The 13,878-nt window shown below is 39.4% G+C and overlaps 1 protein-coding gene across 6 annotated transcripts in view; it reads left to right on the forward strand.

The window, feature by feature from the left end:
• LOC101162937 (phosphatase and actin regulator 4A) overlaps positions 1–13,878 on the forward strand; it is a 36,122-nt gene that overhangs the window by 13,774 nt on the left and 8,470 nt on the right. For 3 of the 6 annotated variants that reach the window (XM_023960013.1, XM_023960014.1, XM_023960012.1), the window contains 4 exons: positions 7,700–7,867; positions 7,944–8,024; positions 8,128–9,387; positions 11,352–11,714. In XM_023960013.1, coding sequence (XP_023815781.1) covers positions 7,700–7,867; positions 7,944–8,024; positions 8,128–9,387; positions 11,352–11,714 — 1,872 coding nt within the window. Of the gene's footprint in view, positions 1–1,376; positions 1,835–7,699; positions 7,868–7,943; positions 8,025–8,127; positions 9,388–11,351; positions 11,715–13,878 lie in introns of those variants that run through there. The other 3 variants (XM_023960011.1, XM_011481078.3, XM_023960015.1) reach the window with 3 other exon arrangements.

The following is a 13,878-nucleotide window of genomic DNA, read 5'->3' on the forward strand; positions in this document are numbered from 1 at the left end:
CAAATTTCCATAAGTCCAAGTCCAGTCCAGACTTACTGACATTCATCTTTAAGCCACACTGAGGGTCTCAGCTGTTTGGGAGGAAGTGCTGCCAAGTGTCCAGCAGTAAGAAGAAAAGAGAAGCCGTGATCAGAAGAACCCATCTATGGAGGTTAGAGGACATTTAAATCAGAAAACAGATGTATAAGACTAAACAGAAATGTATTACTAATTTCTTTAATTATTGATTTTTTTTATTGCATGTTTTATTGTATTTGAATGAGTTTTATAAGTACAAAACGGTCAATAATAGAGCATAGTTAATAGTATAGTATAGTATATGTTCCACACAAATTTACTGGCTCTCAGACACCCACAAGTTGTGCGTGTGTGTGCGCTAAAGATGCGGCCCAACCTGAGCTAGACCCTGCCTTCAGTGGTCCCCAGGTAAATTGAGTTTGAGACCCCTGCTCTAATGCATTCATTAAAAACCGAAATCCCTCGTTCTCTACCCCTCTGCAGGGACGGAGCTCCTTGTACATGTAAACACCAATCCCATTTGTTATTTCCTCTGCTCTAGCAGAAGACGGTGGTAGCTTTGCCTGGAAAAAGGTATCCATGCCGGGCTGTGTCGGCTTCAGGCCAGCAACAGCCACGGCTTTCTCACACAACTCCGGGTGATGCAGCTTCAAAGCTGCTGGCGCGTCTTTTAATTTGCTGCTCTCACTATTTTCCTTGTTTTTCCCCTCCGCCATTTTTGTTTGAATGTGTATTCTTCTTCGCCCGCCCGCACCAGCCAATCTCGCGACGAGCGCCCCCTATCTACCCTCCCAAGAATTGTCTTTCCAAAGGATGATTAATATAACATTTTACAGGGTCTTCAAACGTAAATAAAAGGTCGATACTTGACGAAGACGCATCGAGAATCAATCACGGGACGAAATATCACGATATATCACCGATATTTTGGCACACCCCTAATTACTACTGAACACTAATGATAACATAGAAGTTGAATTTACATTACTCCATGAAATTAATTTTATAAGTAAAATGTTTTTGCATCATTTCACATTTAAAAAAGAATTGTAAAAATTCTCTAAGCTACAATAAGCAGCAACTTCCAAAGAATGTCTTGACAGAAGGGTCTCAATCCATATGCTTATAAATAACTTCAAGTGGGGTATTTGTGTGCTGCATCAACTGTACACACAGCCCCACAGATATTGTACACCTTCACTGTGTCACTTCCTCTCCTCTGGCCTGGAGCTCCACCTTGGCCTGGCTTACCTTCCACTTCTCCAGTTACTCACTAAGCAGAGCCCGCCTCTCGCCCTTAAGGGAGTAGCGTTCTGTCAGTCTGTGAAACGGCAAAAACACTGGAGGAGGAGCCCAGATGCAGATCTCTCAAGGCCTGGTGACTAGTCTCGTCGCCACTCAAAGCTTCCTTTGCTGTGAACTTTCCCCCTGAAAATATCTGCTCTTAGGAATGACTGGCATTTTACACCAGCAGACCGCTTTATTCTTTTTTTTATCAAGTCGGTCTTCTTGAGGGGAGGGACATGTGCACAACAACAGGGAGGGTTGTGTTTTAAGGCGAGAAGAGGAAGAGGGGAAGGACGGAGATGACTCGGGTTGAAGAAAAGGGAGGGCAAGAACACTTGAGTGAGCACTGTCGACGGTCAGTAGTCGCTTCGCTTGCCTAGAGAGGATCAAGGTGGCTTCAGGTTTTCCTCTCCTGCCGCGGGCCTCAGGAGAGGCAGCTCCCGGCAGTCCAGCGGGAGCAGAAACTGTAGCATGGGACACGGTTCTAGCAGCGAGGCTGTGACCCAGCAACCACCTCAACACAACACGGGTGAGTCGAGGTTCTTGTTCTTCAGGGTGGGATGAAAAGGGCTTTGTTGGTTTCTGGAGGTGAAGACCACCTGGCAGATGTTGTTGCTTTTACCAATAGCTGGCAGCTGTCGGGATCTGCTTCTGCGTGAGCAGGTGTAGCTAAAGCGGAGCTGGGCTGGAGGGTGGCAGGTGCAGACAGGTGTAGAGGAATGCATTCAGATGGAATGTGATGATTGTGAAATGCTCAAACCACACAAGCCTCTTTGAGTGCAAACAGTTACTCAACTCCCTATAGAAACCAGGCCAGACACATGTACACAACTATTTATCTCTTTACTGAAACGGTTGTGACATCCACACACAATTGTTTACAAAAAAAATCACAGAAGCTGTAAAGTCGTCCAGAACAAGAACTTTTACAGAGATCCAAAAAGATCCACTAACTCGCTTGATCTTCAAGCCACCTTTTTACTCTTCAAAGATTCAGCTGACTGGCATGTCTCACCTTACAAGACACGCGATTAGTACTCAACTATAACATTTAGGTTTTCTGATATATATTTTTTTAAATTGTATTATTATTTTAAACCAAAAAAATCAGAAAAGTAGCTTCTATTTTGAATTTTAAAAAGCATAAATAGTCAAAAGTATAAACTGTCTTTCAAAACCCATTTTGTTCATCTTGGCAGTCAGAGCACTGACAAGTTTGCTCTGACTTTATTAAAAGTTTATTAAAATGTATTAAAAGATTTTATATTTTCAGTTTAATGTTTAACAATGTTAATTTTTGATAAACTATTGAATAAAAACCTAAACTTAGCCCAACACATTTACATAAAACAAGCATTTTTTTAAACATCTTGGCACTGACTCTTCACTCCCAACTCCTGACAAGGAAGGGAGTTGAACCGATAGGATTGCATCCGTGCGGTCTTGAGGGGGTTGTGCTGTAGTTGTAATCAGCAGGTCAGAGGTGCTTGAATGCTGCGTTCCTTTCAAGATGGCAACTCCTATGCTTTTCCTTTATTATCTTCTTTGGCCATCCTCTTTCAGGAGAGATGATAATCCAATCCAACGGCCCTTTGAGGTCACTACTGAGAGCTAAGTGAGTACCAGATGTTGACGATTATAGCCGAGAAGCACGAAAACATCAGACACAGACATGTCTGTAAATGTCTTTCTGCTGGAAACCTGTGTTTTTAAGCCACCACTGTTTTTTGGATGAACTTGGGAACTAGTTGAACCTAAGATTTCAGACTTTCTTATTTATACTCTGTTGATTCATTAAGCACATTTACTTTTTTCACCTTAAGGTGGTATACGTTTATGTAATATGGCTGCAAGTACACTTTTTGTAGTTGATTTTGGTACATTTGTAGCTGTGTACTGTACTTACCTACTGACTGTTGTCATATGTAGTATAAGAGAAGTTTGAATTAGCACAAGCAAATGCAGTAAATAAAGATGTCTCAATAAGCTTAAAAATAAATAATAAAGCTATGAAGGATTCAGTTAAATTCTGGATTCTAATCTGATTAAAACTGGCTTCACAAAGTCATAGGCTCTAAACTTCTGAACATATGGAAATGCTCCACGGCTTGATTTTTAACTTCAACCTCCTGACTACCAGCAATGCAAATTTGTCCTTCTTAGAGGGCATTCCCAAACCAGAATATCTCCCAACCACAGCATACTACTGAAATAACTCTTTTTGCTTCCTTCAGACTACATTTGGGGCTTTTTATTGAGACCAAGTGTGACGTGGTGGTGCTTATGGAATTGCAGTTTTTGGTGGATTTAAAAAAGAAATAAATGAAGAAACATTTTTTTTCTAGCAGAGACATTTTTTTCTAACAGCCAGGGGTTAAATTGTCTTTTGTGTTCTGTTCTATTATTTAACTCTTGTTCTTAACTTTTGACACTTCAGATTGTGTCCACAATGTAAAGTGCAACTGAAATGAACTATTTTTATATTATTTATTAAAATTCAGCCATTTTTAATATCCATCCATGTTCCATTTTATTTTCTATGTTCCTAAAAAATATGTAAATATATGAAAATATATTTTTACCTTAAAACCCAGTTTGAAACTTGGTTACAGTTGTTTTGCCTTGTTTCCTGAAAAAATCAGCTATGGCAAAGGCAATGATGTAATGGGACTCATCATATGTGCTCTCGTTCCTGCGCGGTGTGTGTGTTTGTTCTTCACGTTCTTTGTTGAATGACAACATCCTGGTGGGTGGAGACAGTATCTCCCTGTTGGGTGTGTGTCTGCAGCTGGCGAGCGCTGTTCTGCATGGTCTGCATGTCAGGTGGCCCTCGTGAGTCATGTGGACAGAATGACCCGGTGATCGCAGCTTGTTGAATTACAGTGCTGGAATGGCAGAGCATTTACGAGCTTGTAAATACTGACTTCTTTTTTTGACACTGGTCTCTATTTATACCCGTTAGTGTAACCACAGAGGATGTTTTCTGACACCACTCAGTTATGACTGTAGTAAGCCTTCAAACTATGATTTAAGTCATTTTTCAGTGGCAACATTTTTCTATTGAAGTAATCTATTCAAATACATATTTTAATCTATTTTAATTCAGATATAGCCAATAAAGCAGACTGTGTAGGAGATGCAGAGAAAAGGCATTCACTCAGCCATCAGCCTGTGTCTATGGAAGCGATTCTGTAGCATAATTAAAAATGCTTCATTTTGAAAATGAAAAAGCCTTTCTGGTTTGGACTTTTATTTTTATTTATGCTACAGAATCGCTTCCATATGTGTCAACATGGAGTGCGAGTGCCTCTTAAAATCAGATTTAGGTATGGAAAGCATCAGTCCATCACATGGGTTCATACGTCTCTTACAGAAATGTAAAAAAGTTTAAAGGTGGTAAACATGGAACAACTATGTGACCCACTGGTAGTGATGTCTTTTTGTTTGTTTGTGAACTTGCATTTAATGAATTGCATCATATAATTGCACAACAGAATAATCAAGTGCACTGTAACCTCCTGCAATGCCATCGAGTTTTAATACCGTCTTTGTATATTGTAGAGGTGGTCCAGAGGACATTTCAGTGGGATCTTGCACTAACTGATCTGCTGCGATCTCTAAACGTGTTCATTCAGACTGTAATGGTCTGAATTTGAAAATTCCTGCCTCAATTTGTTTCTACGCTATCTTACTATGTGATGCTGAAAACACACAAGTATTAACACATGATGGATAGAACAAACAAACAAACTAAAACTTTAGTTTTCCTGAGAAATAAATTCATTTTTTTAAGAGATCAGGGAAAAAAACTGCTGCTGTAGGTCTCGTGAGAACCTGATTACCTTATGCATTTATATATTTTTTAAATAAAAACGAATGTGTGTTCCAGACCCTGCTGTTTCATAAAATTACACACAAAAAAGAACTTCGATAAGCTCATGAAAATGCTTTGAATTGCATTATAATTTAGGCTAAATTGCACCAGCCCGCAGCTCTGACTGTGGCTCAGAACTGATTAGATGCGAGCACGTGCAGATTGTTGTATTGCCGGCTCCCGGGAGGCGAGCTGGCGGCTGAACAGAGACCCGCTGCGGCACGGAGCCAGCCTGCTCGGGCCTCCTGAAATTTATATTTTTCTTATTTTCATCGAGGCAATAATAAAAAAGGTCCCCTGATTTTAGTCTTGTTTTTATTTGGACCCTTTCTAGTCAATGCGGGATAGCAAGCCTTCAAACTCGGTCAGAAAGAAAACAAAAGCAGAGAACACATTTGGGACTTCAAGTTTAATTTTAAATATGTGCAGCTAACAATAAAATCCAACCTTGGACACACTTAAAATGCGTGTGGGAAACGCAGCAATGTGTGCCATCTTCTCTTCTCCCGCACCTGAGCTTGTGCACGCTGGACGGGGGGATCGGGGACCTTGTGCGCACTGAGCATGTGCCGTTATGACATCACAAAAGCTGATAAATTCAAACCGGGCATCTTTGAGACTTTTTAATTGACAACGATTTAAAAGGAGAAATACTCAGAAACTCAAAAATGAAATGATTTTTATTACATTTGTTCTCTTTCATAAGAAAAGTGCCACACGTACATGTCAAAAACTCAAACATGATTTTCATCGGAGGGGGACTTTAAGTAACTGAGTTACTGTCAGCTTTCTCCATTAAACACATTTCTCTAGTTTGTCTTTAATGAGAAAACCTGGTTTCTGTAATAAATGGGGATTAGAGAAACTTGCTCTCTTGAGGTTGATTACTCCCAGAGAAGACTGATTCTTCTGCCTCTCCCTGTTCTCTAATAAGCTCCTTATCAGAACGCGTGTCCCTGACAAAGAATCTTTTACCTCCTTTTAACACATGCACTGATGCTGCTGGTTACAGCACATTTATATTAGGAAATCCAGATCTGATCTGCATTTAGACTTTAGAATTAGTATTTTATTTACTGATTTTATTGAATACTGACTGTGAGATATACAGCACTCCTCTATTGCGGGAACTTGTTTAAATTAAAACGATCGCAGTTTTAGCTTCTTCTTAGAGATTGCTTCAAATAAACCAGCAGAAAATTCACAGACTTTTTCTGATGTTTTTGGAGACTTCTGGATGTTTTGACATAAAGGTGTTGGGCTCTTTCTTTGCTTTTAAAGGGCAGCAGGTTGGAGTTGCAACTGCAATAGCTTGGAAGTTTGGTTCTGGCTATTATCAAAGCCATTATATGCCTCCTCCTCAATGTTGCAGTGCTCTCAAAGCAGAAGGATAAATTCCGATTTACAAACAAAAAACGCAAATAACTGTAATTATGAAGAAATTAAAAAGGTAAAATATAATGGTAAAAATTAAATTTTTTGTTATACCTGTTACTTAGTCCTGTTAAAATTAAATAATAAAATGGTTAATAATATTGCAATATCTTTATTTCCAGTTCTTTCAAGGAAGCTCTGCACTTTATCACAAAACATTGTTTTCTTTTATTTTCTTTTATTATTTTTTTAGAAAACATAATTTGGCAAATACTGATGTCAACCGATAACACACCTGTTAAATTTTCAATTTTTTGATTAGGTTTACCCTATTTCTTTACTTGTTTACTGATTATATATCTCCTTCTCGTCTGAGTCTAAAGATGAAGCTTTTTCTGTTATTCTCACCATCCCCTCACCTCACATCCCTTCGGATATTTTTAAAAGCATTTCATGAAGCAGCTGCATTTTAAGGAAACCTCTCTCCCCACATTCCAACCATCGCTGTCAGAATATAAAACGCAAAATTATAAAAACTTTACTCAGTAGACCTGTCAGGCTCAACAGCAGCGGTCATAGTTTTGCTGCCTAAGATCTTCTGACTTCTCATTGCCAAGCGTTTACAGCAGTTTCATGCTTTGTCATTTTGAGTCATAGTTTCTTCTACAATTGTTTTTTCTTTCAGTCTTTTTGTTGCTGCTTTTTTGTTTTATTATTCTGACTTTATAATCAGACCAGTTTGCCAGGGGGACCCAAAGGAGACTGTATCCTTGGGATGTGTTCAATCATTGTGGCAATGAAGTCAAAGCAGAACTAAATTGGCAAGACTTACTGGCATGAATGTTTATATTTACTAAGTTCAGCCTCTCTGGTGTAAAGGTTACCTGTTGACTTGAATTTGAAGGTTTTACTTGGTCTTCAGGTGAAGCACATGTAGCTCAGTGATTGATAACGGAAGATGATTAATAATAAATGTGTGGCTGTATTAATCAAGTGCTGCCGTCATTGTACTGATTGGACCACAGCAAGAATAAAACCATTTTTTTTCTTTAAAAAATATCAGGTCACAATTTGTAGTTTCTTTGCTGTCTCTGATTTTATCCATTGGATTAAAAAAAAAAGTTGTTCTCTCCCATGTCAATGCAGATGATGAGGTCGACTCGCAGCAGAAAACAAAGGGGGAGGAAGGAAACTCTGGTGGAGGAACACCTCTAACTAAACGCAAAGGCAAGTTCTCCAAGATGGGAAAAATCTTCAGGCCCTGGAAATGGAGGAAGAAGAAGCCAAGTGATCAGTTCGCTGAAACGTCCAAAGGTACCTTTTCTACCTGTATGTTAAAACATTTAGAGATGTTTCCTAACATTTTTTTCCACCTTTTTTTTGGGGGAAGTTTTGGAAAGAAAAATTTCTGTCAGGAAAAGTCGACAAGAATTAATTGCCACAGGTGTTTTAAAAGAGGTGCCTGAAAATGGTTGGTGGAGTTTCTTTTTTAACTGAGTATATATTGTAAAAAAGTAAAGATTTCTTTGATGTTTTAAATGCATGTTCCACTTCCTTTGTCTGATTCTCTTCAGAAAAAGGTCCATCAGTGAAAAATGGGCACCTGGAGCCAATGGATGTGGATAGACTGTCGGATGTAAGACTTTCCCGAGGGGACCCGGACATGAGCAAAAATTTCCCAAAAGGCTCTCAAGGAGAAGACCATCGTAGCAGAATACCATCTGATGCTTCCAGAAGTAACCGGGCTCCTCTAGATGTGGACTCTTATGCCCGGTTACCTCTGGATGTGGACAGACAAAGTCGTGTTCCTTCAGATTCAAATAGAACTTTACCCAGAGGAGCTACACTAGATGACAGGTACTACAGAGAAGAGAGGAGAGACCTCAAAGATGACAGAGAAGACCGAGGAAGGAAGGACAAGGACGACATGGACAGAAAGGACCGGCGAGAGGAAAAAGAGAAGGATCGAGACACTGACCACAAAACTGAGAGGGACTATAGAGAAAAGCGCGACGTAAGAGACGACCGCGACAGAAGGGGTGAGAGGATAGATAGGGATGGAAGGGATCGTGATGAGAGAGAACGGAGAGATCGAGATGAGAAAGAAAAGAAGGATCGCATTGAGAAGGATAGGAGGGATCGGGATAAGGACGAAAGAGAGCGTAAGGGTCGAGATGAAAAGGAGCGCAGGGATCGGGATGACCGGGAGCGCAAGGAGCGGGAGGGCAGGGAACGGGATGAGCGGGAGCGCAAAGAGCGGGAGGGCAGGGAACGGGATGAGAGGGAGCGCAGGGAGCGGGGTCGAGATGATAAGGAGCGTTGGAATGGAACGCTTGATCGACATGAAAGAGAGCGCAAGGATCGGGAAGATAGGGAGCGCAGGGAGCGGGAAGACAGGGAGCGCAAGGTTGTCGATGAAAAGGAAAAAAGAGAGCGGGATGATTTTGAAAGGAGGGACATGAGAGACAGAAGAGAAGAGAAAGATCAGCGACTTGGGAGGGAAAAAGAGAAGAGAGATGACAAACTGAAAGAAGACAGAGAGCGAAAAGATGCTCCAATAGACAAAGATAACAGGGAAAAGAGGGATGACTGGGCTAAAAGAAATGAAAAAGATCTTAGGGATGATCGTGCGAGGCGAGAGGACAAAGACAAGAAAGAAAAAACGATGGAAGACTCTCGCCCAACTGTCAGGCCATTTTCAGATGTGGAAACGCGGCCTCCCTTAGAAAAGAGCTCATCAGAGGCTGAAAACCGACCTCGACCGACGTCGGAGGTCGATCGAAGGACCACACTTCCCAGATACGTCTCCCCTACGGAGTTCCAAAAGCTCTCAGGTTAGGTTCTTATCTGTCTACTGACTCAAATCACTTAAAGTGACTGTGATCCAATGTAGCATCACTTTCTACACTTTCAAAAGATCTAACTGGAACCAAACTACACTTCTTGTCTCGTAGTGTAATTTATTATTGCGGAGTTATTAGTTATTCTAGTTTCTAATCCTGATTCTTAAAACCCACTGCTGTGTTTCATGACTTTTAATCTGCAAAAACTGATCTGCTACCAGGAAATATTTATTGGAATTTGATATTGTTTATTTCAAGCAATCAAAACAAACGGAAACCTTAGACATGGCTGTCCAGAAAAGTGCAGTACTAGGAACAGCTAAGATACTGTACAGGAATTTTTATATCAAGGTAGAGCAGTCGAGCATTGATTGGTAGATTGCAGGTTTGGTTCCTGTCCTGCCTGTGTGTGGAAGTGTCCTTTGGTAGACACGGACCTCCACATTGCTCCTGATGGTTTAGGTTGGTGCCAGCAGAGCCGCCATCAGTGTGAATGATGGCGGCTGAATGGGACTGTGACTGTAAAGCGCTTTGGACCTTCCAAGAAGGTAGTAAAGTTCAAATTATTTACACTTAATTAAATATGTAGATCAGTTTGTTTTAGGAATCGGGACAAAAGTGGCAAAGTGGCAAACCTATATGTGAGCTGCAGTTACATCTCACATCTAGAAAAGTTGGAAGGTTTTATTTTTATTTAAATGAAATGAAACCTAAAATATTTTCAAGGGCCATGACATTTTTTTTTTTTGGCAAACACTATCAATGATAAAATAAAAATGTTTAAGAAATCAAACCGTTTGTACGATATAGAGCTAATGTTGCTTTGTTTCTCCAACTGGTTTAAAAAAAAAATCTGTGCTTTTTTCCACTATTACTTAATTCGAAAACCTCACCAAACAATTCCATTCATTCATATGTCTTCAGCTAATCAACAGAAATTGCTTCAGCATATAATAAAAACATGTTCAGCGTGCCGTCAGCACTTTCCTCTGTGGAAATGAAGAAGCCTTTATAATGCACTCGATGGCACAACTTTGGAAGAAAAGGAGTAAAATCACGTTTATATATATATATATATATATATATATATATATATATATATATATATATATATATATCATACAGCATCTTGACAACATTTTATGTTTAGTGTAAAGGTAGCTTCATCAGCAGATACTTTTCAACAAAAACACCAAACCTTTCCCCACTAATGAAACAATCGAATATTGTTCTGCAGAAGATGCATGTTTATTTTTTCCTATTTCTTAAAATTGAAGTTGCGTTGCAACTTTATCAGAATTCTAGCTAAAATTTAATATTTACTATCAATGCTTTTCCAAGAGATCTATATTTGACTTTAGCAAGGCCTCTCTGTAATTTATTTCTAAAAAAAAAGTTAAAATATGAATGCTGTTAGTCAAACGATGGTTAAGAAGAAAAAACCTTTGCTTTTTAACTTGAATGAAGCAGCTTTGATCTGCTGTCTGAGCTCAGCTGTGATTGGACATACTCAGCACTTGTATGTTCTGCTATTTGTGTTGAATATTTCATTTGCTCCAATGCTTGTGTGTTAGGCTTCTTTTTCTTCCAGTCTTTGTGCGTCTTTGTTTTTTTTTAAAATCCTTTTTGTACATGTCAACCTTTTTTGTTCAATATTTTTTTGTACTCTGTGCATAAAAACAAAAACTTTTTTGTTGTTATTCTAGTCTTTTTGTGTTTTTAACTTTTTTATTGCTCGTGTTTGTGTGCTAAATTATCTTTGTGTTGACCTTAATTGTGCTCCAGTTGACTTTTTGTTTTGTTTTAGTGTTTGTGCCAAGCTATTCTTTTTTGCTCCAGTTTTTGTGTGCTTTAATGTTTTTTTTGTGTGTGTGTTTGTGTTAAACTTTGTTGCTCGGTGTTTTCTTGACGGCTTCTTCTCAACTCTGTGTTTGTTTGCCCCCCTGTCTCTTTAGATTCCGCTGGTATCTTCGCCCCCAACCCTCGTCCAGCACCAGACTCCAAACAGGAGCCTCCCCCGCTCAAGCAGGCTTTGCTTCCTCCCAAGCCCTCCACTAGTCTTCCCTCTGACTTCCACACATATGCGACCCCACCTTCCTCATCCTCCTCCTCTTCGTCCTGCTCCTCCTCTAATGAAGTACCAATTGCCAAGCCGCCCAGAACAGTCTCTCTAATAACAGAAGACTTACCTTCCCTTCCCATTCCTGCTGCCTCCTCAGCTGATTCTAGTATTCCTCCCCCTGTTCCTCCCCATGCCAAGCAGCCTCCCGTCCCTCCACCTAAACCCACCAACCGCAACAGCAACCCTCCACTACTTGGTGAGTGTCTTCCTGTTGTACAGATGCAGCTGTCTGTGTTTCACACAGAAATCACACATTTTGTGATTCTTTCATTTTTTTCTCACTTTTATAGGACATTTTTTGGTTTGGTGTAATGTCCAAGGACAGAATACATGTAGAGTCTAGGATTTGAACCACTGATCAACCCATAGGAAAAAAGGCTGCTCAATCCTGCCCTCTCTAAAGTCTTCTAGAGGGCTCAGAACAAATATTTATAAAAGAAAAAAGAAACTGCAGCTGACAGCCGGTCAGACTAGCATTCCAGCTTCCAGATAAGCCGAAGCTCATTCCTTCCCTCTAGATGTGATAAAAAATGGGAATTCTTTCCTGGATCTTCATGGGAAGAACAAACGTTTTCTTTTAGATCTCTTGTTGAGCGTTTTACGATAAAGTATTAGGTCCATAAATACAGGCATTTACGAGAATTAAGTCACAAATTTAGCAAGAAAAAAGTCAACTTTATGGGAAGAAATACAATTTTGATTATAAAAGTTGGAAATTTATAAGAATAAAGTTGTACATTTATGAGAAAAAGTAATAGTGATGTGAAAGTCTTAATTTTAAAATACTACAGTTGTAAAACTATGAGGAAAAAGTTAAAATTTTACAAGAATAAATTCTAAAATTTGGAAAAAAATTCCTGATCATTTTACGACTTTATTCATATTATTCCTATTATTATTTTTGTATGGCTGCCCTAATACTCTGTATTGCTCTCATGCTGCATTCATTCAACACAATGCTTGAGGAGCCTATCATTCTAATAACTGCATTTAAAATAGTATTCTGTTCTATTTCATCAGACAAGATTGAAATTTGAGGTCAAATTCGAGTTGTTTGCTTTTTTTTTTGCTTCCCCCCTTTTGAAGTGCTTCTATGGGATGCAAGTGACCAATGTTAAAATTCCATAACATAGAGGTGGAGCAACAAAACGGGAAAACCTGTTTGAAATCACATGTTTTTCCTCGCAGCTGCACTGTCAGGGCACAAAATGTCACGTAACCACATGGTGTAAAAAGAGCTCGCCACAGCTGCCTCGCTCCGTGGTTCAGAAATTCTCTTTTCACTATGTGGACTGATTTCCTGATAAGACTGTGGTGTGCAGCGTCCAGACGGCCTTTTCCGCACGCAAAGACGGTCCTTTGCTGTTTAACCCTTTAACACCGGAGCAGTCCCCAGCGACAACAAACTAGAACATGCTATACTGCTTATGCAATTAACATAATTCCAATGGAGTCTGATGCCAGAATCAGCTGATGTATTCTGATTGTGTGAACATTTTATTACTGAAAAGTAGTGCAGCACAAAGCCGTTTTTCTCCGCTTCCAAATCCAGTGGAATTTTGTTAATTGGGTTTAAGAGTTCTTTCTTTATCACCATTTCTTTATCACAACAGCCCAGACCATCATGCTACCTCTTCCTTGTTTCTACTCTGGAAATCGGGTTGCATTAAAAACTCTTTATTTTTCAGCATCTAGGAAATATGACCTGTGACCCAGATCTCCAAAGTACTTGCGCTCAAATTAAACTAGTGCAAATTCATTCTTCTCAAAAAGCTACATAAAAAAGCCTCAGAACAAGTGGAAAACAAGACGCTTTAGTTCCAGAACACTGAGCTCAAACCCTCATGACTATATTTCAATGATTCTGAAGAACATTAATGTTTGAAAAGGAGTTGTATCTTCAGATCTGAAAGTATTTATAGACAGATCTATTCATTTATAAGACGGTGTTTACTTCTGAGTCTGAGCGCCGGTTTTAGCTCTTAACTGAAAATGACTAAGTTTGCTGAGGCGGTTTGTGATTTCTAAGGAAAGCTGTGTACCAGCTTGTCTTTGGAACAACATTAAAATATCTCTGCAGGGCAAAATTAACATTTTTATATAGCTCTGTCTCAGCATGCCACAGCCACTTCTGCTCCGAACATCAAGGTGCTTTTAGCTCGAACTACACGAAATTTTTAATCATAGGAGCTCAATGTTGGAGTTTAGCTGATATACTGGGCCATGTTTGGAAATCTAAACAATTATTTTATTTCCTCAAGGGTTTGGATATGAAATCAAAGATTTTTTAAAAAGAGTTGAAAATATATTGGTAGTTTTAGGTAATTGTCGTCTCCGTCCACCCAGATTCCATAATCCTT

Source organism: Oryzias latipes, chromosome 11 (genome assembly GCF_002234675.1).
Source record: "Oryzias latipes chromosome 11, ASM223467v1".
NCBI classification, from domain to species: Eukaryota; Metazoa; Chordata; class Actinopteri; order Beloniformes; family Adrianichthyidae; genus Oryzias; species Oryzias latipes.